The 25305-nt window shown below is 38.9% G+C and overlaps 2 protein-coding genes and 1 long non-coding RNA gene across 6 annotated transcripts in view; 1 reads left to right on the top strand and 2 right to left on the bottom strand.

Moving 5' to 3' along the window:
- Window positions 1-25305, bottom strand: part of LOC111343078 (proto-oncogene tyrosine-protein kinase receptor Ret-like) — a 65883-nt gene that overhangs the window by 2149 nt on the left and 38429 nt on the right. For all 4 annotated transcript variants that reach the window (XM_088727772.1, XM_088727771.1, XM_088727770.1 and 1 more), the window contains 17 exons: window positions 13318-13368; window positions 9920-9961; window positions 9461-9511; window positions 9109-9150; window positions 8653-8703; window positions 8300-8341; window positions 7442-7549; window positions 6581-6655; window positions 6056-6092; window positions 5112-5178; window positions 4709-4919; window positions 3515-3625; window positions 2171-2361; window positions 1427-1549; window positions 872-942; window positions 440-480; window positions 202-298 (listed from right to left, as the gene is read on the bottom strand). In XM_088727772.1, the coding sequence (XP_088583898.1) occupies window positions 202-298; window positions 440-480; window positions 872-942; window positions 1427-1549; window positions 2171-2361; window positions 3515-3625; window positions 4709-4919; window positions 5112-5178; window positions 6056-6092; window positions 6581-6655; window positions 7442-7549; window positions 8300-8341; window positions 8653-8703; window positions 9109-9150; window positions 9461-9511; window positions 9920-9961; window positions 13318-13368 (1411 nt within the window). The remainder of the gene's footprint in view (window positions 1-201; window positions 299-439; window positions 481-871; window positions 943-1426; window positions 1550-2170; window positions 2362-3514; window positions 3626-4708; window positions 4920-5111; window positions 5179-6055; window positions 6093-6580; window positions 6656-7441; window positions 7550-8299; window positions 8342-8652; window positions 8704-9108; window positions 9151-9460; window positions 9512-9919; window positions 9962-13317; window positions 13369-25305) is intronic.
- On the bottom strand, window positions 15610-23317 carry LOC148726650 (uncharacterized). Its single transcript, XR_015989730.1, has 2 exons — window positions 22327-23317; window positions 15610-16746 (listed from the first exon to the last, which is right to left on the bottom strand). It is a non-coding gene; the product is annotated as an uncharacterized LOC148726650 (long non-coding RNA).
- On the top strand, window positions 16820-18080 carry LOC148726651 (somatostatin receptor type 4-like). The gene has a single exon (XM_088728593.1). The coding sequence runs from the start codon at window positions 17022-17024 to the stop codon at window positions 18078-18080; it is 1059 nt and encodes a 352-aa protein (XP_088584719.1). The 5' UTR covers window positions 16820-17021.

The raw sequence follows: 25305 nt of genomic DNA on the forward strand, positions 1-25305 counted from the left end.
CCGGCTAGAGTTTTCTAGTTGATTTGGCCTAACTGTCGACAATTGTTCTGACTGCCAGTTAGGCTAGGTTTTCATTGCTGTAGCCTTTGTGGTTTGTCACATTGAGGTCCCTGTTACTTTGAGCGGCTCTGAAGTAAAATGTCACGAGTATCACTACTGCCACAAGTAAATGTGTCTAAACCACAATAATGTTGTACTCACATATCATCGTCTAAGTGGCCTGGTTTAGGCATTCTGTAACCGCCTTTTATCTTATAAGGGATATTGTGAGCTGCAACTGAGGGGTAAGGACGACCACCTATTAAGACACAACGGTCGAAGTTAGTAAACATGCATCATAAGGAAATCAACGAGATCTCTAGAGATTCGTGGTTCGCTGCCTCAGTATCTAATCTTTTAGCATCACAAAAGATCTAAGATGCAGAATCTGTTACCATACCTATAGTGAAGATTTCGTATAACACAATGCCATAGCTCCACCTGAAAAATACAAAAAAGAAAAAAAAAAAAAAAACACGTGATAACATACTTCTGGGAGTGTTGTAAGCGCAATAATCGCACTACTGATGACTTTGAGAGAGGAGAAGATGCAAACGGCAATACAACAAATCTTCACGCACTTTGAAACCAGTGGATCAGGTTCGTGGTTTTACGATATCAAACCAAAGTGTGCTGACTGGAAAGCTTTGGTGCCCTCATTTTCTCAAATCATTAGAGCTTTTAAGCTCTAATGTTAAGCTTAAAAGCTTCCGAGGAACTCCGTGGTTCAACTGGTTCGTTTGATTGAGATAATTCGCTTTCTAACTGCTGCTGGTTTGGTTGATCTGCTATTCACAAAACGCTGCTCTTATCATCAAAAGTAATAACTTACACGTCGCTCTTTGTAGTATAGTAACCATACAGCAATGCCTCCACTGCAGTCCATTTTACTGGGAGGCGGCCCTGAGACATACAAACACTGTGGTTGGAAAAATGTCAAAAATTACCTGTCACTTGCATAGGCGCCTTCGCCTATGCGAGATACTGGAAAGAAACAGGTAAACTGATATTACACCCTAAAAAGATATCTGGTCTCATGACTTTTCCACAGACTGCTTCATAACTGGGAGTCGTCCTTAGCGATATACATTTGAAAACGCGCAGCCAATCTGCAAAGAATCAACGGCGAAAGACGTATTCATCACGTGGCATGCACTGATTTTGCGCGATATCCGGCTTTATAAGATACCAATCAAAGATTCTTTTGAAAGTACTACGACTTTGCATTGCTGTATCATATCATTTGTAATCATATGCAAGCCCTAACAATATATATGACTCATCTGTAAAAAGTGTAATCATCGGAAATGATTCTTGTAAATTTGTTCATGTCCAACGAGGAAAAAATATGATTTGCCTCTATTTCTTAAGGGTCAAGTGATAATACCTTTGAGCGCTTTTGATAAATATCGCCTCCTTGAACATCTCTGGCCATCCCAAAGTCTGTTATTTTGCATGTTTCCCCCTCACCCACAAGTACGTTTCTAGCCGCCAGGTCTCGGTGAACTATCTAAAGGAGTTTGGAAGAAATCGTGTGAACATATGTAATTTTCAGAGATTTTTAATAGTGCCATTGGGACTAGGACCCCCCCCTCCCCCCCTTGCGTAGATGAATATATGCTCGATTGTTTTCCGTTTGTTATAGTTGCTATTGTTATATTCGAACTCTGATTTCGCATAATGAAACAAGTTTACCTTTAGTCACCGCTCACTAATTCAAAGTTAATGACAACCGAAACAAGTAACCTATATCAATTTACATGGAACCATTATTTTGCGGCTTAGCGTGCGGTATTGTAATTAAATTAGAATGGGATCTGAACGTCCCTAGGAGCCTTACTGATCAACAAGACTGTTTCACACGTCATTACGGATACACAATGACGTAAACTGATTTTTCAACACTCGAAGAGAAATTTCCTATCTCTGCACGGCCATGTCGTCTTCTCCTCTCTACGTTTTGTTACCTAGATAATTGTTGGAAATTAGCGTTTGGGTCGCTGTGGTCACTTTTCAACATAGATGTATTCAAGGATGTATTCAGTTTTCGAACGGCTGGATTGCATCTTAAGAATCTCTTTTAAAGTGTGATTAAGTGGACTGAAAACCGACTGGTTACTACTCTGTTTACCTTGCTTGCTGCCAGGAAAGCCATACCATCAGCAATTTCTCGAGCAAATTTAAGAAGCTGTTTAGATGAAAGAGAACTTGGTGGTTTAACATCTGGATCTTGATAATAATCATCATTGAGACCTCTGCTTTTTCTTAAGAAACCAAGAAGATCACCAAATGGTATGTACTCGAAGAGAACCATAACTGGATCTAAAAATCAAGCACAACAATCCATGAGTAAAAAAAGGGAAGATTGCATCCTTATCGTAAAATTCTTAAACAAATGAATGGCGGAGGTGAGAATATTGTGACTCTTCCTGGAAAAGATGCCCGACCATCGTTGTCTCCCCCCCCCCCCCCCCCTTCATTCTGCGGACCCCGAACGTCTCGACCCAGAACTCAACACGCAGGCCGTTAGGCCTTGGCCTCTCCCACACTTTCAAAAAAAGTAGTCGCTAAACTGCTCAACACGAAGGCGCGCTATTTTTTAAATTATAGATTAGTGAGCAGCACTTCTGCGAACAGAAATTGTAAAACGTGTTGTATTTTCCTACGCGTTTCGTCTAACTGTCGTAGACTTCTTCTGGGAGTTTTACAAGTATGACTAAACGCCTGTATTTGTAAGCGGAAGTTACAGGGGCCGATGACCGTAAAGGCTCGGCCGGACTTACGAACAGGAACAGGCGAAGCCGTGAAAAATTTGTGAAAATTTTAACACGTGAAAGGCAAGGTGAGAAAAATATTTTGGGGGCCACGGTTTTAGCTCTATAATTAAAAAATTGTTAAAAAAAGGAGAGGTGCATTAGGGACCTCTGGATCAGTTGTCAATCAACCATCGTGTGATGAAGAACTTTAAGAGTCAAGTCAGCTTGAGCTATAGGTAATCCAAAGCAGTTAACAGCGGGCGCATTCTTCAAAATTGTTTTATGTTTTCATCATGATACAAGAATATTTGAGATTTGTATTTCCTCTCTCCAATGAAAATTGTCTTTATTTGTGGCGGTAAATTTGAAATCGAAGTAGGTGGTTCGCACGTTACATCACTGCCACCATGCTGGTGGAAGTAAAAATCTCATTAGCTCCTTTTGTTCGTCTACCAGGCACCTAAGGGACCTCTCATCTTATAGCGCGCCCTCGTGTTTACGGGTAGGTATTGATACGAGCATTTCAAATGAAGACTACTCGTTCCAAAGATATACATGGGTTAAGTTGTTCAGAAAGCTTTTACCTGAAACAGTTGGTCTTGTAACTTCAGAACGTTGTGAAGGATCATGGGCAATATCAAATGGGTACAACTTACTCGATTGGAGATAGAACTTCCAGACGGAACAAGAGAATCGTACACGCTATATAGTGGGCATACCTGACATTGTAACAGCACCCATCAAGCGAATTATATTAGGATGGTGTTGGAGCTGTGTCATGAGTCCGTATTCTGCTAACAAGTCTTGCTTATTTGACTCTGGAGAGTTTTCTGAGACAAAAGATTCGTAAAGAAGAAGGGAAAATATCATCTTCAGTTGTGCGTATATGGCCACATAAAATAACAAAAAAAAGTAGATTTTATGATTTTGTACATCTTTTGTAGCAATAAAGAATTGGTTCATATTTAGTGTGCATTATCGATTTATAGATGCACGCGACAGGTTTGGAGAGCACAAGAGAAGCGTAAGAGTTGCTTGAGGTGACCCAAGAGCATTTATAGCTTCTAAGGTGCAGTCCGAATTTCTCATGTGCATCCGTAACTCGATATACTTACAGCTAAAAGCATGAACCAATTATCTTAAGACATTGCAAACACAGATTGTCTACGAAGGATAAGCCTTCTTAAAATTGTGTGCACTTCACCAGGGAATCTGGTACTAACCGAAAACTATCAATAAAAGGAAAGCCAAAAACGACCAAGAAATATTCCATTCAACTGAAGAAATACTAAATTTGCTGATTAAAAGTGAACCAGAAAGGAAATGTTCTCATGTACGAAACCCGCATATTAGATTCACTGTGCTTTAATCGTTGTAGAAATATTAAAATCACGGCCGGAAAACTGCTTAGCTTTGAATTTAAAATTCTGAAATTGCACAATTTTGAAACATTCCCAATTACACAATCCCCTAAGGCGGTCAGACCAACATTTAGGAATAACATACACCGTTCTAAAGATGAGTCACCCACATCACAAAGCCTCGCTGAAGTCAAAACGCTTAGTTTTCTTTTTTCCAGTGTTAATTCGTACTTCATTTAGAGCGAGGTGCTGTGAACTCCGAAAATAGTTTCGTCGCTTGAAAGAGCTACATGTTCATTTTTGTTTTCCGAATCAAGTATTAGTTATTATATTTACTTTTGATTTGAGCTTCAAGAGGTCTATCTCAATCAGGATGAAACGAGAAAAATATCGTGCTAAAAAAAGAAATAAATAAAAAGTAAAAATCGAAAAAATCCAGAAATGCTGCTTCTACTGATAACTTTACTCAAGCCAAAGTGAATGAAAGAATTCCATAAGCTTCATCTTTCAATTTCTCAATGATTTTGCTTGATCACAATGTGCCAGCTTTACCTTTCGAAATCTTGACAGCTACAGTTCCCAGTCCTTCGGCACGGGCTTGAGCAACCACACAGAATGCACCCTTGCCAACATACTTTTCAATGTGAAGCTTGTTCTTTGGGAATTCCCATTGATTTTCTTCTTTTAAGCATGGAAGGTTTGCATACACAGCGCACGTAGTTTGTTCTCGTTCACTGCTGATTGAAGATTGTGAGTGAAGCACCTGATGTTTAAAAGTAGATTCGATTAAAATAAACTTTATGATATAAATGGCGAGAAAAATTTAGACTATTTTGTGATTGGCATTACTATGAGTTTCTTTGATGGTCAAAGGACGCGACAACTTGGTAAACTTTAGTTCTACACCAGATTACCAAACCTATGACCTATGAAAGGATAAAAAAATTCTTATTACCGAATTGTACGTATTAGGTACGCTTTCATTCCTTCGAGGCTGAGGACTCTTTTTAGAATCGCATTCGCTGTAAAAAAATTTCAGTGAAAATAATGTTAAGTAACAGACTTGACGTAGAAACGAAAACAAGAAAAACTTACTAAGTCCATACTAATTGAGGTAAAATGAATTAGTGACACATTGTTCCGGCTATAAAAGGAAACTGCAATCAGGCAATTTTTTTTAATTTCAGAATTTTAAAGCTACGATATGCCTCTCAAGTACCAGTAGAGCGTTACTACCAACTCACCGGAGAGACAACAAGCTATCCGAATAACTGTGGTCAATTAGTATCTAAAAATAGGGGGCGGGAGAAAGGGGGATGGGAGCTCTGACGTTAAGTGATAATAATAATAATAATAATAATAATAATAAACATATATATTTTTTTTACGCTGTCTCATTCGTTTATGCATTGCATACTGTAAATACATAGACGTAAGGAGCATTTAACATAAAGTGGGCTCTGTAATCATATTAAAGTGAGGTCTTAGATGATCATTTGTCTAACGGTTTGATTGAACATTACTTTCTTTACTCAAATAATATAATAACGATTTTATTTAGCAATAATTTACATAAAATCCTCTACAATACAAAATATTAGCAGCGTAAAAAACGATTCAAAATAACTCACTTTTGGCTCACATCTACAATAATAATAATAATAATAATAATAATAATAAATGTTTATTCACAATCAATAAAAAGTGAAAGGAGATAAAAGAGATTATCCCTTTGTAGTTTATCTCCTAAGTAAATTTCTCTTTTGCACTGATGTCTTACATGTACTCTTTTCCATATAATTTAAGTGGAGATTAGTTGTGGGGATCGATGATCTTATCACTGATCATTAGCAAGTGGATTACCTTCAAAATCATCTATAACAAAACTGATCAACTTACCTCGGTTGAAGTTCAAATAAGTCCTGCAGTTGAGCTTCTGAATGAAAACAGTGTATAAATCATAAATAAGAGACATGAAAACCAATTAAGATACGAATCGGTTTTTAAGACTCCAAAGAGGAATCTAGCAATCCCAATATTTTTTTCAACACGCTAAAAAAGTTCCAACTTTGGGCACTGTATGACTCAGGTATCTGTATGATTGCACACTCTTGACCCGGCAGGAATCCCAACGCCCAGTTCACAAACCAAAGTTCTTTTATCTGGGTCAACAACGCTTTTCTGCTTGGCCTTTTACTGTTCAAGCGCATTTCAAGCAAATATATGAAAGAGAAGTGAAACCTTGTGGCTAGATCTTTGAGCAAGGTCCAAAAGTAGGGTGCCTCAGGATACTTTTTGCACTTTTGAGAACAATTTTTTTAAGGATTGAAAGGTGTCTAGAAGAACAAAACGAGCTGAAATTCATAAATAAATGATTTTTCTTTTTATGGCAGAGAAAAAAATTTCTTGTTTTCTGGAGTATACTTTTCCTATACGCGTGCTCAATTGCTGTCTTCAGTTCCGTCATATGTTCCCCTTGCACATGCATGCTGGGGTAACCTAAACAGGACAAAAAGCATTTGGATAAAAAAAGAAGAAAATCGAAAGACATTGCACACTAGGGCTTAACTCATCAACAACATCCCAAAACTTGTGAGCTCGTTTTAAAATTTTGTTGACTATAATTTTTTTGAGACAACTGAGATTACTAAGGGGCCGTTTTACCCCTTGTAAAACTCAGTCACGTCAAAGTATTTGGCCTTTTTACACATCATGAATAAAATGAAAAATTATTTCACGTTCATGCGACATTTGAGACGATGACGTTTCATATAAAAATAAAAATCCAAATTCACATATTATCGATCCATATGAAGTCCATGTCTTGCCAAAACCTAGGTCAAAACCTAACTACAGTAGATCGAGAACAACACGTACACTTTAAAAACCATTAAAAATCTGGGAATTTATCACGCAAAACAAAATTGGTTCACGAATCACGTTCAATTCAGCTCTTCATTGATGACTTTCGTTTAGATAGAAAAATTCGTTTGCGTGGACATGAAAAGATTATAACATCTTTAATCACGATTAACGAATAGAGAAAAATCAAATCACGATTCACAAGAATAAAACATCGCCCAATCACGTTCGCGTTAAAAGATATAAGGGACCCTCATAACTGGCTTGTGTTACCGGAATAGAGGATTTAGAAAAAGAAACGATGGTGGTTATGAACTGCTTAGCATCCAGGAACGCGCACAGTAACATGTCAGCCAAATGATACCTATCGAGCTAGTAAAAATTATGTTAAAAAGCATAGTCCAATTCACAAAGTAAACTTACCTGTATTACGCTTTCTCTTGATAAAACACCCAACTGCTATAGCAATAGCTAGCAAAGCGACGGCGCCAATGACAGCAGCAGCAGCATATAAGCTGGCCTTTGAGCTGTCTGTGACATATATACAAGAGCGAAGTAAATTCACATAGTCTATTCAGCGTTCTTGAAGTTGTATGATTAAACTTTATGATATGTATCTTATGTTCAATTCTCAAACGTGGCCTTTTTATCTTCATGATTTACTCCGACAATCTGTTTTTCCCTACAATTAATGCTCTAGTTTTCTCTCTCTCATCGACCTTTCTTGCTTTGAGCAACTGTTCATCGCAATTTTGTGATCGGACGTATTGGAGGTTATTTATCTCGCATCAGGTTTCTCGATCGAATCCTTGCATTTTCGATTTGAATGTAACGCACACGTTCGTGATCACAAGCGAAACAAATGTCGGATATTTTCTTTCCTTAAAAAAGGATATTGCCGTGGTCATGAATTTCTGTCAAACAGGTATCGGGATTTGGTTTACCAGAATCTGACGTAGGCCGCAAGGTTGATGGAGTTGTCGTAGTTGTGATTACTGTAGTTGTGTTACAGTAGATTAGGCAGGCCGACTCGCAAAATTGGTGTGTAGGCAAAGCAGGATCTCAGTTAACACAGATGCTATTTAGGACGTTACATGAATTTTCCGTGGGAACTGTTAAACCAGTGTGACGAGAAAGGCTGGGGTAGGGTGGGAGGGGGGGGGGGGGAGATTCCCTTCGACAACTGACCAAGGTAACCTTGAGTTCGTCGCGATACCGACATTATTTTTACTCAGATCTACGCTTACATATGGATGGATACAACATGATTGTATATCTCACCTGTAGTTGATGTTTTGGGTTTGGCAGTCGCAGATGTTGGTTCTAAAAAAAGCAAAATTGGCGCAGTTCTTTAGCTATCTTAAGTGAGTATAATAACTACGGTTGTAAGTGTTCTTAATTTATAAGAAATGTTTCCCAAACCGTTTTTTGATACAGGTAAAAACTAATTAGATTGTTATTTATCTCGCATCAGGTTTTCCGATTGAATCCTTGCATTTTTCATTTGACTGTAACGCACACGTTCGTGATCACAAGGGAAACAAATGTCGGATATTTTCTTTCCTTAAAAAAAAAAACAAAGATATTATCTTGATGATGAATTTCTGTTAAACAGATATCAGGATTTGGCTTACCAAAATCTGATGTAGGCCGCAAGGTTGATGGAGTTGTCGTAGTTGTGATTACTAATGGATCAAAGATACAATATTTTTTTAGTGCACTCTTGACAGATACTGCGCGCGAGATATCGATATAGAGAGAAGGACTCCATCACTCTAAAGGATGATTTGGTGAACCACAATGTGTTCGAGTTTCGGAATCGCGTTAGAGTGGATTAGGCAGGCTGACTCGCAAAATTGGTGTGTACGCAAAGCAGGATCTCAGTTAACACAGATTCTATTTACGATGTTACATGAATTTGTCGTGGGAACTGCAAAACCAGTGTGACGAGAAAGGCGGGGCTAGGGTGGGAGGGGGGGATTCCCTTCTAAAACTGACCAAGGTAACCTTGAATTCATTGCGATACCGACACCGTTTTACTGAGATCTACGCTTACGAATGAATGGATACAACATGATTGTATATCTCACCTGTAGTTGATGTTTTGGGTTTGGCAGTCGACGGTGTTGGTTCTAAAACAAAGGGAAACTTGGTGCAGTTCTTTGGCTATCATAATTGAGTATAATAACTACGGTTGTAAGTGTTCTTGATTTATAGGAAATGTTTCCCAAACGGTTTAATTTGATACAGGCAAAAATTAATTAGATTGTTATTGATCTCGCCTCAGGTTTTTTGGTCGAATCCTTGCATTTTCAATTTGACTGTAACGCACACGTTCGTGATCACAAGCGAAATTAATGTCGGATATTCTCTTTCCTTAAAAAAAAAATACATTGTCGTGGTGATGAATTTCTGTTAAACAGATAGTAGGATTTGGCTTACCAGAATCTGATGTAGGTCGCAAGGTTGATGGAGTTGTCGTAGTTGTGATTACTAATGGATCAAAGATACAATATTCTGTTTAGTGCACTCTTGACAGATGCTGCGCGCGAGATATCGATAAAGAGAGAAGGTGTCTATTACTCCAAAGGATGATTTGGTGAACCACAATGTGTTCGAGTTCTGGAAATCGCGTTACAGTGGATTCGGCAGGCTGACTCGCAAAATTGGTATGTACACAAAGCAGGATCTCTGTTAACACAGATGCTATTTAGGATGTTACATGAATTTGCCGTGGGAACTGCAAAGCCAGTGTGACGAGATAGGCGGGGGTAGGGTGGGAGGGGGGGTATTCCCTTCGACAACTGACCAAGGTAACCTTGAGTTCGTCGCGATACCGACATCGTTTTAGTCAGATCTACGCTTACGTATGGATGGATACAACATGATTGTATATCTCACCTGTAGTTGATGTTTTGGGTTTGGCAGTCGACGGTGTTGGTTCTAAAACAAAGGGAAAATTGGCGCAGTTCTTTGGCTATCATACTTGAGCATAATAACTACGGTTGTAAGTGTTCTTTATTTATAGGAAATGTTTCCCAAACGGTTTAATTTGATACAGGCAAAAATGATTTAAATTCTTATTTATCCCGCCTCAGGTTTTTTGATCGAATCCTTGCATTTTCGATTTGACTGTAACGCACACGTTCGTGATCACAAGCGAAATTAATGTCGGATATTCTCTTTCCTTAAAAAAAAAATACATTGTCGTGGTGATGAATTTCTGTTAAACAGATAGTAGGATTTGGCTTACCAGAATCTGATGTAGGTCGCAAGGTTGATGGAGTTGTCGTAGTTGTGATTACTAATGGATCAAAGATACAATATTCTGTTTAGTGCACTCTTGACAGATGCTGCACGCGAAATATCGATAAAGAGAGAAGGTGTCTATTACTCCAAAGGATGATTTGGTGAACCACAATGTGTTCGAGTTCCGGAAATCGCGTTGCAGCAGATTAGGCAGGCTGACTCGCAAAATTGGTGTGTACGCAAAGCAGGATCTCTGTTAACACAGATGCTATTTAGGATGTTACATGAATTTGCCGTGGGAACTGCAAAACCAGTGTGACGAGAAAGGCGGCATTCGACGGTGTTGGTTCTAAAAAAAGCCAAACTGGAGGAGTTCTTTAGCTATCATATTTGAGCATAATAACTACGGTGGTAAGTGTTCTTGTTTTATAAGAGATGTTTCCCAAATGTTTTTTTGATACAGGTAAAAATTAATTAGAACATTATTCATCTCCCAGCAGGTTTTTCGATCGAATCCCTGCATTGTCGATTTGACTGTAACGCACACGTTCGTGATCACAAGCGAAATTAATGTCGGATATTTTCTTTCCTTAAAAAAAGAAATACTTTGTCGTGGTGATGAATTTCTGTTAAACAGATATCAGGATTTGGCTTACCAGACTCTGATGTAGGCCGCAAGGTTGATGGAGTTGTCGTAGTTGTGATTACTGATGGATCAAAGATAAAATATTCTGTTTAATGCACTCTTGACAGATGCTGCGCGCGAGATATCGATAAAGAGAGAAGGACTCCATCACTCCAAAGGATTATTTGGTGAACCACAATGTGTTCGATGCAATGTTCTGGAGATGTAGTGTCCAGGCCTCTATGTCCACGCCCAAGGTCCCAGGAACAGGTCTGCGTATTCCTCAAGTAATTTGCCTGTGAACATTTCAGATTAAGCTCTTATTGCATTCGTAATCACCACCAGGCCAAGACTTTCGGAAGTCTAAAATCCTATCAAGGGTTCCGTGTTAGTGTTACCTCTAATGACGTGGAACTTTACCCGGATGATTCTCGTGTTTGACTCTACGACTGCATCGAATTTGCCCGTAACAGTTAATGGCCTGGACGGGTGTTCATTCGTTTGGTACGAGCGCAAAACACTTGTCGACTTCTCCAATTTGATCTTATTGGCAAGTTGCTGCTGAAAGGTGTATTCATCCATTACGTTAACCGACGCTCCTGTGTCGATCAGCACTTTGACTTCGCGGTTTTCGATTTTTATACTTCTTACTGGCCTGGGTTTTGGGTTGCCCTCGACAGCTCCAACTTGTTCAATCCCACAAAGGGATTCCGCGTGACTGCTATCTGATTGCACCTCCTGATGAACTGTCTTTACGATACTCTTATTTACTTTCCTTTTACTCCTACAGCATTTGGCAAAATGATTCAGCTTCCCGCATGTGGTGCATTTCTTTCCCCATGCCGGGCATTTCTCCTTTCCTCCCGCGTGTGAAAATGCGCCTCCACAAAAGTAACACTCTTTGTTGATACCAGTCGGGCTCTTTTCCCTTCCTAATAAGACCCTCATCAACTCTTCCTCGGTATTATTCCCTCGACTTTGTTGCTCCATTTCGATTCTCTTCGCTTGTTTATCCGACAGTTCCTGTGCTCTAGCGTAATCTAACGCCCCCTGAAGGGAATGCGGCTTACTGAGCAAGCGGTGTCTAACTCTCTTCGATTTTCCCTTTTCAATTAGCTGCATTTCTATTTCAACTTCACGCCAACTCTCTGGAAATTCGCACGGAGTCGCTGCTTGCATTAAACACGTGGTGTAATCATCGTACGACTCGTCTTCCTCTTGGGCTGACTGCCGAAATTGGTATATGCAAAAAGGATGATGTCTTTTAGGCTCAAAATATTCTAGAAGTTTCTCTCCTGCGGTTTCGAAGTGTTCTCCCGTATCCTATAGTGTGTCGAAGATGTCCTGTACTTTGGGACCAGAACAGTGTAAGAATAGTGCTCGTTTTCTCCCTTTGTCCTTTATATTCATAGCTACAGCGTATACTTGGAATTTTTCGAGATACTTCCTGAATCGAGTGCCAACCGATGTCAGATCTAGGTCCGGGTCAAACGGTCCGAAGCTGAGATTTGTGTCATATGCGGCCATTCGCAGAGATTTCTCGATCGAAACAATTCGATCGAACGCCAATGAGATGATCCTCGTCGCCAATGTAATGTTCTGGAGTTCGCTTATACGGTTCGCTTACCGTTCGCCTAGTTTGTTCGTTATCCAAAAATATCGCACCCACCGTTCTCACTTACAGCGCATAATAAATACTACGTCTCCTGGGGCCTTGGGCGAGGACCTGGAGGGCTGGACAGTACATTCGAGTTCCGGAAATCGCGTTACAGTGGATTAGGCAGGCCGATTCGCAACATTGGTGTGTCGCAAAACAGGATCTCTGTTAACACAACACAACATTGGTGTTGTACACAAAGCAGGATCTCTGTAAACACAGATGCTATTTAGGATGTTACATGAATTTGCCGTGGGAACTGCAAAACCAGTGTGACGAGGAAGGCGGGGGTAGGGTGGGAGGGAGGAGATTCCCTTCGAAAACTGACCAAGATAACCTTGAGTTCGTCGCTATACCGACATTGTTTTACTCATATCTAAGCTTACGTATGGATGGATACAACATTTTTGTATATCTCACTTGTAGTTGATGGTTTGGGTTTGGCAGTCGACGGTGTTGGTTCTAAAAAAAAGCAAAATTGGAGCAGTTCTTTAGCTATTATAATTGAGTATAAGAACTACGTTTGTGAGTGTTTTTGATTTATGAGAAATATTTCCCACACAGTTTTCTGATACAGGTATAAATTAATTTGATTCTTACTTTTCTCGCATCAGGTTTTCCGATTGAATCCTTGCATTTTCGATTTGACTGTAACGCACACGTTCGTGATCACAAGCGAAACGAATGTCGGATATTTTCTTTCCTTAAAAAAAAAGACATTGTCGTGGTGATGAATTTCTGTTAAACAGATATCAGGATTTGGCTTACCAGAATCTAATGCAGGCCGCAAGGTTGATGGAGTTGTCGTAGTTGTGATTACTAATGGATCAAAGATACAATATTCTGTTTAGTGCACTCTTGACAGATACTGCGCGCGAGATATCGATAAAGAGAGAAGGACTCCATCACTCTAAAGGATGATTTGGTGAACCACAATGTGTTCGAGTTCCGGAAATCGCGTTACAATTGATTAGGCAGGCTGACTCGCAAAATTGGTGTGTACGCAAAGCAGGATCTCATTTAACACAGATGCTATTTAGGATATTACATGAATTTTCCGTGGGAACTGCAAAACCAGTGTGACGAGAAAGACGGGGGTAGGGTGGGAGGGGGGGGGAGATTCCCTTCGACAACTGACCAAGATAACCTTGAGTTCGTCGCGATACCGACATCGTTTTACTCAGATCTGTGCTTACGTATGGATGGATACAACATGATTGTATATCTCACCTGTAGTTGATGTTTTGGGTTTGGCAGTTGACGGTGTTGGCTCTAAAAAAAAGCAAAATTGGAGCAGTTCTTTAGCTATTATAATTGAGTATAATAACTACGTTTTTGAGTGTTTTTGATTTATAAGAAATGTTTCCCACACCGTTTACTGATACAGGTAAAAATTAATTTGATTCTTACTTTTCTCGCATCAGGTTTTCCGATTGAACCCTTGCATTTTCGATTTGACTGTAACGTACACGTTCGTGATCACAAGCGAAACGAATGTCGGATATTTTCTTTCCTTAAAAAAAAGACATTGTCGTGGTGATGAATTTCTGTTAAACAGATATCAGGATTTGGCTTACCAGAATCTAATGCAAGCCGCAAGGTTGATGGAGTTGTCGTAGTTGTGATTACTAATGGATCAAAGATACAATATTCTGTTTAGTGCACTCTTGACAGATGCTGCGCGCGAGATATCGATAATGGGAGAAGGACTCCATCACTCTAAAGGATGATTTGGTGAACCACAATGTGTTCAAGTTCTGGAAATCGCGTTACAGTGGATTAGGCAGGCTGACTCGCAAAATTGGTATGTACGCAAAGCGGGATCTCATTTAACACAGATGCTATTTAGGATATTACATGAATTTTCCGTGGGAACTGCAAAACCAGTGTGACGAGAAAGGCGGGGGTAGGGTGGGAGGGGGGGAGATTCCCTTCGACAACTGACCAAGATGACCTTGAGTTCGTCGCGATACCGACATCGTTTTACTCAGATCTGCGCTTACGTATGGATGGATACAACATGATTGTATGTCTCACCTGTAGTTGATGTTTTGGGTTTGGCAGTCGACGGTGTTGGCTCTAAAAAAAAGCAAAACTGGAGCAGTTCTTTGGCTATCACAATTGAGTATAATAATTACGGTTGTAAGTGTTCTTAATTGATAAGAAATGTTTACCAGACTGCTGTAAGTCATCTCCTTCTGTTGTGATCGAATTTGAAGCTAAGAAAAAGTAATGTAAAGGCACGAATGAGTGATTTTAATTTGAATTACAACTGAAAATATCAGAAATTTTTTTGCTTTTCCACAATTGATCCAAATGCGTGACATGACACTGATGTGCCACAATCACCAAACCCTACGTCCATTATTATGGAATTATGTGATTCAAGTGTAATCTAAGGTGGTAGATAATTTTTTCAGCGTTATAAAAAGATAACACGAATCATTATTTTATCAAAATTGTCCACGAGAACTCTGAAACGCCTATCCTCCATACCATAATACGCACTAATTGACTGGATGAAACACGATGTACGGACTTCGCATAATGACCTCGAGTGTAATATTTATGTAAATATGTAATGTATTTTGGTCACTTGAGAGTGTTGTAGCTTTCCGTTTTTGAAACACACTACTAATAAAGTTGGAAGAAAGTGTCTACTAGGCAGATGAAAAAATGATTCTGGTCTAGGCGCGGCGGCCATGTTTGTTTGTTTGTGTTTTTTTTTTTTTTTTTTTTTTTTGGCAACTTTTAAAATTCCCAGGTAAATTAGAACCCAGTCTGCGCGCGCCAAAGAAACTATATCCAGCCTCCTTAACTCGAGATCAAGACACATAAATATGGAACCAAAAACGCAACCATCGCAGCTAACCAATACATATTCAGTCGATCTTTGCCTTATCATTCTAAAGGGTTGTTCGAGTATGTCGCATTATAAATAAATTCTGCGTTACTGAGTGCTTCCAAAGGAACCTTTATCGGGAATGTGTATAAATAACATAACATAACATAACATAATCTTTATTTCTTAAGATAAAATCACATATCCTAGTTCACAACATAAACTCACAAGGGAAACTATTACATGTCATATTTAAAAATTATCCTATTACTAAAAACGTTCTTAAACCTTTCAGTGTGGATTCTAGGGATAGCTTAAGAAGTACTTTAAAAGGTAACAAGTAGGCAAAAAATAAGCAGAATTTCAATTTTGACAAACGTATTTCATAAATAAGCTCAAAATCTGCTATTCTTCGCATTCTTAATTAAAAGACGGAGGTTCCAACAACACTGATCCTCGTTGTGTGAGCTGGGACACCTCTCACACAGGAACCGAGGTATGGCTACACTCACCATTAAGTTCTCTGAAGCTTAGTGGTAGAGCTCGAGCATCGAAGGGTTGAGTCCGACGGTCTGAGGCTTGATTTATCATGAGAACTCAGAATAAATTTTTGATTTAACGGATGGTGAAAGGATGTAAATAAAAATTCTTTTCTTTTTTAATTTTATTTTTTGCAATTATAACTGATGCCAACCTCGTGCTCTGTTCTTAGACAAGAATAAAATCAAGACCGTGAGCGTTTTTTCTAGACAAGGCAAAGAGAAATTGATGATGATATCTTAAAGCATACGCAGCATCAGGAAGGAGATATAGCTTTTTTTTTGGAGGAAAACGCTGATCAGTCTTTATTCGGCAGAATTTGTATTTAGAAGCAAATGCAATGACAGAGTTGTGTTTTTTTAGACAGTTCTCATTTAAACAGACACATTTTGAACCTCTATTTCACAAAATCAGTTGTATGGGCGTGCTGTGCTAACAATTCTACCATTAACTCAGCAAGTTATTCATATAACCTCTGGAAAAACAAAATGAAACATAAAAGAACAAAGAAACAGGAAATAAAGAAGAAAGAACAAGAAAAAGGAAAAATCTCTAGCTTAACTGCTTTTTTTTATACGCATGTACACGTTTGTTTTCACATTTACGTCACGTCTGCATTCATGTTCACTGATCATTTTTCTTTACTCTTCATGAGGCATCTGTTTTCCCTTTATTGGTAACTCTCCTTCTGGGTGTAATCGTGTAAAAGAAATCCATCCCCGTTTAGTCAAGAGGGCACCGAGCAGTCAAGTCTTTCGTCGGCCTCTCTAATGAAGCTTCCAGCCATGGCCAATTACATCAGGTTTGTCTGCAACCTGAAAAGCGAAAAAGAGGAAGCTTTTTCACCTCAATATCAATATTTCAATATAAATCATTAAGTGTTCCCATGATCTCACCCCCCCCCCAAATTCCCAACAACATTTACTTGAATATTCTCTCCATCTGAGAGATGATATGCAATTATTTGTATTCCAATTAATCCAAGTCTCTCTTTATTCACGTGATACGATATCATGTAGCTTCTGTAAGTAATACTTCATTTTTAAACTTTTGATCTCTTTCAGTGTTTTCGTCTTCATTTGTCGTTTCAATGGAAGTAAGCGTGAATAACAGCAATGCAACCTCAAAGTTTCCTCAGCAACACTCCGACGATGGAATTAAGGCCTTGAGCAAATTTCTCCTAGTTGCCATAGCAATAGTTCTGGCTAATGGACTCGTGTTTGTCTTGTTTTACCGATGTCCCCGTCTACGCACGTCTTCCAACTATGTGCTTCTTAGTCTGGCAGTTTGTGACTTCAGTATTGGCGCTGTCGCTATTCCATTCTTCATCATTTATAATTTTGCAATTTTGCCAAAAGAATTGCACTATGGGATATACGCCTCACATATATTACTGGCTGTTTCAGGTGCTTATCACATACTCGTTATTACTGCTCTCAAGTACTTGGCAACTGTCAGACCACTGAAACACTACGTGGTGACCAAGAGATTGGTTTTGAAAAGTCTGCTCGGGGTTTGGATCATTTCTACGGTTTTTGCTGTCATTCCTCTTGTTTGGAAAGATACTGAAGCATCTCAGCGTTGGCAGACCATCCATACTGCAGTTTGCATTGTTGCAGTGTTCCTCATCCCGTACATATTTATGACTTACGCGTTCATAGCCATGTTCAGAACGATCACGAAAAGGCAGCGACCATCTTTGGTGAATAAAAGGCCACGGAAGCAGAAGAAAAACAGAAGTGACCGAAAGTGTATCTCGGTTTTCGCAACTATGGCGATCATATTTGCATGCTGTTGGTTGCCCTACTTTATTATCATGTTATTAGTCACTGTAGAAATAAAAGTTCAGTTGTTTAATGTCATACAAGCATTTATGGTCATTCGATACATCACATCTTTCGTCAACCCTCTGCTCTACACATTTTTCAAACGCGACTTCTGGTCCGCCATAGGAAATATGATGCAGAACAAGAAAAACTTCAGTTCTCAAAGAAGTCAAAACGAGTCTCTTAATCTCACCAGGCGATTAAGGTCAAGTGTCAACAGTAGAAGGTCGACAATACTCGAAAGCGAAGAAGAAGGATCAAGAATGATTCGCGGAGGGAAAATGACATTTGGTGGAGAGCCAACTTATACAAGCCGTGTTTAACTGGTTTCAGGGTATGGAACAAGAAGGCAGAGTTAGTACCTCATATAAAGAGATCTAATTAGTCGCCACTGATAGCAATTATATGGTTAAATAAAGACATGGCTTCTAGATATTGTACATACCCAATAGGTTTGGTACGCTCCATTTTCACTCAAGGACGGAGATTGTACATTGTGAAATATTTCTTGCCCAAGAAACACAGCACATGGGAAAATTGACTGAGCCGGGCCGGATTGTTCAAAACATGGGATTAGTGTGAATTTTTAATTCACTAAAATAGTTTATCAAAGGGATCTTTTCTCCTTACCTTTTTCTGGTTAGTTTCGAGTCATAATGAGATAAACCCCAACTAAATCTTAGCTCTTAAATAAGCTCTTCTACACGAGAAATTAAAGCCAAGGTTAAACTTTAATCCTAGTTCAAAATTAACTCGCCTTCGAACAACCCAGCCGAGAACTGAACGCTCCATGCCTATTAGATAATGTTTGGCTCATTAAACCAATCACATTGTAAAAACGGGAGTGTCTTAGTTAAAGAAGAAGTATGCATTAGGGACCATAGAATTTCCATCTCCGTAAATAAAAAAGGAATATATGTCATTATGACGTTGGCGAGGATTGAGATTCCAAAGAGTGACCTGGCCTTACTTGAATTTTCCTCATATATGTAAAATTTTGCTGAGCAGCTTAGCCGCTTTACTGTGACGTAACTGAGTCTCCCCTCCGCATTTTTCTAACTCTTAGCCAGTGTTTGAATAATTAAGAAATGGAAATAGGTTTTTTTTTTTAAATGGTAACTAGAGCAGCATCGTTTTGTGAATTGGCGTTACGGTTTTGCTTGTTGGGTCAGGAAGTTCTTTAAAAATAGCGGCGTCCAGTTTTTGGAGCTCAAAAATGTCTTTTCAAAGGTCTGTTTTTTCTTTAGAAACGTAAGACACGACAAGTGGTAAATCTTTAGACATACTTCTGAAAAGCGGAGAGAGAAAACATGTTCTTTACGATTCACTTGTTTTAGTTACTTTTTTACGATTCGTGTGTACAACTAAAAACTTTCTTGATAAAAGGTTTTATTGAAACGAAAGGATAGAATCCAAACAGTTAATCAGGAAACCAGAGCTTTCTATATCGCACTTTTAAAAGCTGTTGGTGTAAAGCGAAAAAATTGGAGATTTGTATGATTTATTGATAATTACTGTACGCAGCCTACTTTACATTGTAATTGTACGGATGTACCATAATGTATATTAAGTATACATTTGCTCCAATGTATATTGGAGTTATTTGCATAGCATCTTTTGTTGTTGCACAGCCCTTATTGACGACTTAATGATACACTAATAATAACTGCAATGAGAATTTAATAGCAATAAAATGATAATGATGCTGATAATGATCATATACAAGTATTGGATGAGGTTGAGCACGATATTTAACAATTTTTCGCTGAGCCTGAGGCAGAGGACAATCAAAACAAAGAAAATATAACGACTCTCGTGGTTTTGTTGTGCGACAAACACAGTTTTCTTTCCCGGCTCTCGAAATAAACAAGTCATTCATGATTCTTCTTAACGCGAAGTATTTGTGCAACAATATAAATCCTTTATTGACCGAGCTTGTCAGATCAAGATAGCTGGATATTGGCCTCGCTCTTTTTTTGTATTTTAAGGAACCTCTACTTCACTTCGGTCTATAAAGAGAACACGGCAGATATCCAACCCTTTTGACCTCACGCTTGGTCAATATCGCACGAATATCATGTGAAACTGAATTCGATGACTGTTTTACTGTAAAATTTGTAAGGAGACACTTCTCTCTAACTCTCGAGCTCTCTTGATGTGTGACCAGCTCCCTCACGAGTTTAAAAGTGTTTTTTAGTGCCACAAAGTTGGTGGTTATCGATGGCATCAAAGTACACCTCCTTTGTTTGGACAAATAGCGCTCAAACTGTTTCAAATGTTCTACTCAAAAGATCTGGCATAAAATAATTGCCTTACTAAGCGTTCTAATCTTTCTATCGTTTTTCAAAGAAGGGTCTTACAGCCACTTCGAATTTCCCGCTGCCGTCATCTTGAATGGTGCGCAATGCACTCTGGGCTGTTGACGTGTAATGGTTGCTCAGTTTAGTCGGGGACTTGTTAATGCCATACTTCTTCTAGCCTCCCTCGCAGCCGTTTTTAGTCTCGTCACGCAACGCTTCTCCCCACAAACCTAGGTTTGCGTGACGAGAATAAAAACGGCTGCGAGGGAGACTATTCTTCTTCCGTCTGAAAAAACATTTTTAGTAAATATGCCACAGATCTTCCCCATCAGTTGGAGCCGGAGTGCTCTTCAAGTGAATATAGACAGGAAAGCGAAGTAGAAGATGAAGAATATGAAGGAGCGTGAGATTTTAATTGTGAAAATGTCGACCGCCAATCGAACACTTCATGGTGCTTATGCGAAAGATGTCCGTAATGCCAACAGGAGTCAAGTCAGTGTGCTGTAAAGAGCTGCCATTTTTCTCTTGAATGGTCGAAGATACTCTGTGATCCAAAATCTTCAACTGCGATTTGTAATATTTTCATATAAAGAAACTCTTAATTAATAATAAAACTGGGAGCAGCTTTACTTGACTTCTTTGTTTTGTTTTGTTTTTTATTTAAGATCGATTCTTTTTTAAGTTAAACTGATACTGTTGTTTATTTATCGTGTCAATCCTTCGGTTTGATTTTGGTATGACTCTACATAATTCACCAGAAAGATCGAATATAGGTGATTTGCAACTAATCTCTAGAGACAAAGGTAACAATGGTGAAAGGAACAAATGCTGGTGGACGAACAAAAGGAGCCAATGAGATATCTATTGTTTACGTTCACCAACATGGCGGCAATGACGTAAAGTGCAAACCACCGATACATCAGCGGTGACTTGGGCATTCCGTTTTAACCTATTCAGTCTCGCCATGCTAGTGACCAAGACAGAATTTCTCCCTACAATATCAATGCAGTAACCAATAAGACAAATCATGAGAATAAAGAAAAATGACAATAGTCCATTTTACAGTTGTGTGCTTGGTTGCCAAGCCTTTGAACGGGAGTGAGGCTAGGGGTGACCTTGTTATGATACGAACCTTGCTGCCTTTCAAAAGTAAATCACTTTGTTATCATGCTAACTAGATACAGGTCTCTAGCACAACATGGTCACCTTCAGCCTCAATCTGAATCAAAGGCCTGGCAACTAAGTACACAACTGTAAAATGTAATAATTTGGATATATCAACAAAGTTGAAATGGTAAATTGGCCACCGTAACGATTACAAAAGCTGACGTTTCGACCGTTAGCCCTTCGTCATTCGCTCCGACGAAGGGCTAACGGTCGAAACGTCAGCTTTTGTAATCGTTACGGTGGCCAATTTGCCATTTCAACTTTGTTGATACATCCAAATTATTTCGCTCCGACGAAGGGCTAACGCTCGAAACGTCAGCTTTTGTAATCGTTACGGTGGCCAATTTACCATTTCAACTTTGTTGATATATCCAAATTATTTCGTTACTCCCACCGACGCAGACCCAAACAGTTTCTTTCGAAACTATCAGCCTTTGTTTAATTTCGCTCCGACGAAGGGCTGACGCTCGAAACGTCAGCTTTTGTAATCGTTACGGTGGCCAATTTACCATTTCAACTTTGTTGATATATCCAAATTATTTCGTTACTCCCACCGACGCAGTCCCAAACAGTTTCTTTCGAAACTATCAGCCTTTATTCAACTGTAAAATGTCCTATTAGGGGATTATTATCATTTGATCTAATACCAAGTTCTCCAAAAGATCACCGGAATAGTTACACGGATGACGGCAAGGAGAATTACTATTGAGAACGTGGGACTGAAAAGGTTAGATGTCTTGCATTATAAGCAAGATTATGGTAGCTTTTAGACCTCATGATTAATCTTTACTGCCTTAAAACGCCCACTTTTTTTTTTATGGTGAAAGCACCGCACTTGCTATCTTCGGCCTCAAAGCAGACCGTCTCCTTACCATTTATTTTACACCAGCCTTCTGAAATAAGATATCAAAGATGAACCGGCTCTATCTGTACAATTCATTCAAATTGTTCGGCAGAGCCATATCGATATACAGCTACGACACATACAACTATATAGGCGCATATGCATCAACAGGGATTTCCAATTAGGGTTATCAATTGTGCTCAGAAATATTCAGCTAATTTTCCATGGTACTTCTATAGTAAGCCTAGATGACCTTACCTCTCTCACAGAATATATCCATCTTTTCCGTTGCCATCTCATTTCTTTCGCTCGCTTTGATCTCTGTGCATGAATCATCTGGAAGCTCCTTGATGGAGCCGAGAGAGACTGTGCCAAAAGAAAGTGAAAAGATTCCTTCAGCATAATAATGTTCTGGTTCACCTAGAAATTTCGTAGATATTTGGCACTCTCTGATATGAAATTATCTGCCTTTTATTTTTTGTTTCAAGGTTCCTTGCATGAGAATATTTCTTCTTCATTTGGCTCGCAAGGATGGTAGGTTTATGAGGGCTAATATTAAATATAATCAAATCCTGAAACGAGAAAAATTGCCGTTTATAATAATGTCAATTACAACTTTCGACAACGCTTTGGCATGCAATTTGCCCAAGGAGTAAGTTAGGCGTGCACGGCCTTTTGTTAGGCTTTAGCTTTAGCATTTGAAGAAACAGCTTTTAAAACTCGCTGGTAGATCCACGAAAAACTAAAAAATAGCGCAAATAACAACTTACAAGGCCTTTGTTTCTTAAATATGCGCTGATAAGTTACCGAGCTTGGACAATATTCCCTGTGGATAAAGGGACGCAAACCTGAAGCCGACATATAGAATCCAACTAGTGTTCGCTTCGCTGCTTATACTGATAACAGATCTAGAATTTGTTCCCTTCCTCAAGTAACTGTCCCGAGAACAATCAACATTTTGTGCGATGAGGATCTTTAATTTGAAAAACTTCTCTTCAAAATTCGTGGATTGCTGTAAGGTGGATAGACAATGCTTCTGAACCCAACGCCTTCATGTCCGTACTTAAAAAAAATATATATTTTCCTTCACGCCCGTTCGACCGTCAGAGAAGAAAATGGACATAGAGAAGATTAATAATGTGCAGGTGTTTCAGGATACGGAGAAATGAAGTAAATGGCGCACGAACAAGCCGAAGAAAAGGGTTTAAACGTGCCTTACGAGGTGAAATAGCATTTCATCACAATTATTTGATACATCCGTTCAAAACAAGTCCCATTTGGATTGCGTTCTTTCGTGCGCAACACTGTTGTCAAGGTTGCGGCAGCAATAGCATGTAATAACATGTGATTAAACTAGTCATTATTCCTCACAGCAGGACTCCATCGACGAAAATAACCTCTTCTTACTTTTTAAAAAACATGATCTTGGAACGGTTTACACTCACCCTCAAACATTTTAGCGTACCAGGCGCAGATGAAACATTTTGCTCTTAAATCTTACAATTTGAGATTTAGTTTGCTCGAACAGTGTTTCAGTGTATGGCACAACGGTTCTTCAAGTGAGGGTGCCCTATACCGCTTTGAAAAACTCAGTCGCGTGAAAATATTTTACCTTTTCACGCGTCACGGATATTGTTCAAAACCATTTCACGTTCACTCGAAATTCGAGACAATCACCTCAATCAATATTTTTAGTTTTCCTTGTCTTGACGAGTCCTAGCGACAACAGAGATCGTAATGTCTTATTTCATCTGTTTAAGAACTACTAGTAGTCTGTTTTATGATTTTATTCGATTCAAAGCAAGTCCTCTTACTGTCAAAACCCTGGTCGAATCCTAACCGCAGCCGTTGAAGAACAATACTTATATTTCCACAATAGCAGGAAATTCCACGCGCAAAACAAGATGGTTCTCTTATCAGATTTAACTCTGCTCTTAATTTACAGTTCATGCTTACATAAAAAAGAAAAAAATTGTTCACGTGGACACGAAAAGATAAAATAGCTTCAATCACCATTCATGAATAAAGAAAAAGTCAAATCACGATTTACGAAAAAAAAAAAAATGACCCAGTCACACTTCACGTAAAAAGTAGTGGGACTCTCTTGAGTATCTAAGGAAAACTTCTTCGAAATCTTCCGAAGTTCAATTCTATTGACTAATCCCTTTCTGTTTACCCATGTAGAATGTGTTTGGTTTCCCTCACGCTTGCTGGGTCGTACAGGAAAAATATTTGTAATTTTGTAGGAAACTAAGAAGAAATAAGGCAAATGATTGTGCAAACATACCCCACTTTGGTGTTTACTATATTCCAGCCAATTCAAAACAACCCCCTGTTTGTATCGAGTTCTTTCGGAGACAAAGCCGGTTGTCTAGGCTGTGATGAGCATTTCAATTAAAGCATCCATCGTCTATCTTGGGCTTATCACGCCTTTGGAGCTGATCTGAGCTGAAAAGTTAATCATTGCAACTGGTTTTTAGTACCTAATAAGACGCCTTCACTGCATAAACCATTTAGCTCTGATAGGGATAAATAACAGGTTTCGAAATGATACAATTGAAAAAAGAATAAGTTTTGTTCAGTTTCCAAAAAAAAATTATCACATGTAAACGCTTCAATTTAATTGGCTTCTCTAACTTTTCATATCCTAAGTAGAGGGTCCCCTATACCCTTTTATAAAACCCAGTCATGTAAAAGTATTTAGCCTTTTCACCCATCACGAATAATATCCAGAACTCTTTCACGTTCACGCGAAATACAAGACAATTACTTTGAAGTACTATCATACTTTTCTAGTCTTGCTCAGTCTTACGCGACAAAAGTTGATGTAACGTCTCATCATAGTTGTTGAAGAACCAGTAGTGGTCTGTTTTGCGACTTTTATCGAACCAGGGGGTGGGGGGAGGGGGGTGGCTCATCGAAATAATCATGAACCATAAACATGGAGGCCCATCTTTTCCTCATGGACCATAGGGTCAATTAAGTTAGACTGATACTGTTGTTTATTTATCGTGTCAATACTTCAGTTTGCTTTTGGTATCGCTCTACATAATTCGCCAGAGAGAACGAATATACATCAGCGTTGACTTGGAAATTCCGTCAGTTTAACCTGTTCAGTCTCACGAGTGATAAAGAAAGATGAAAATGAGGGGATTATAATTATATCAGTTAGAACTTTCAAGGCTCTGGCATGCAATTGCCTAGGGAGAAATTTAGGTGTACACAGCCTTTGTTAGG

The sequence above is a fragment of the Stylophora pistillata genome, chromosome 7, assembly GCF_964205215.1.
Source record: "Stylophora pistillata chromosome 7, jaStyPist1.2, whole genome shotgun sequence".
NCBI lineage: Eukaryota > Metazoa > Cnidaria > Anthozoa > Scleractinia > Pocilloporidae > Stylophora > Stylophora pistillata.

Coding starts and splice junctions, on each gene's coding strand:
- LOC148726651 (XM_088728593.1), top strand. CDS start 17,022: ATGGAAGTAAGCGTGAATAACAGCAATGCAACCTCAAAGTTTCCTCAG.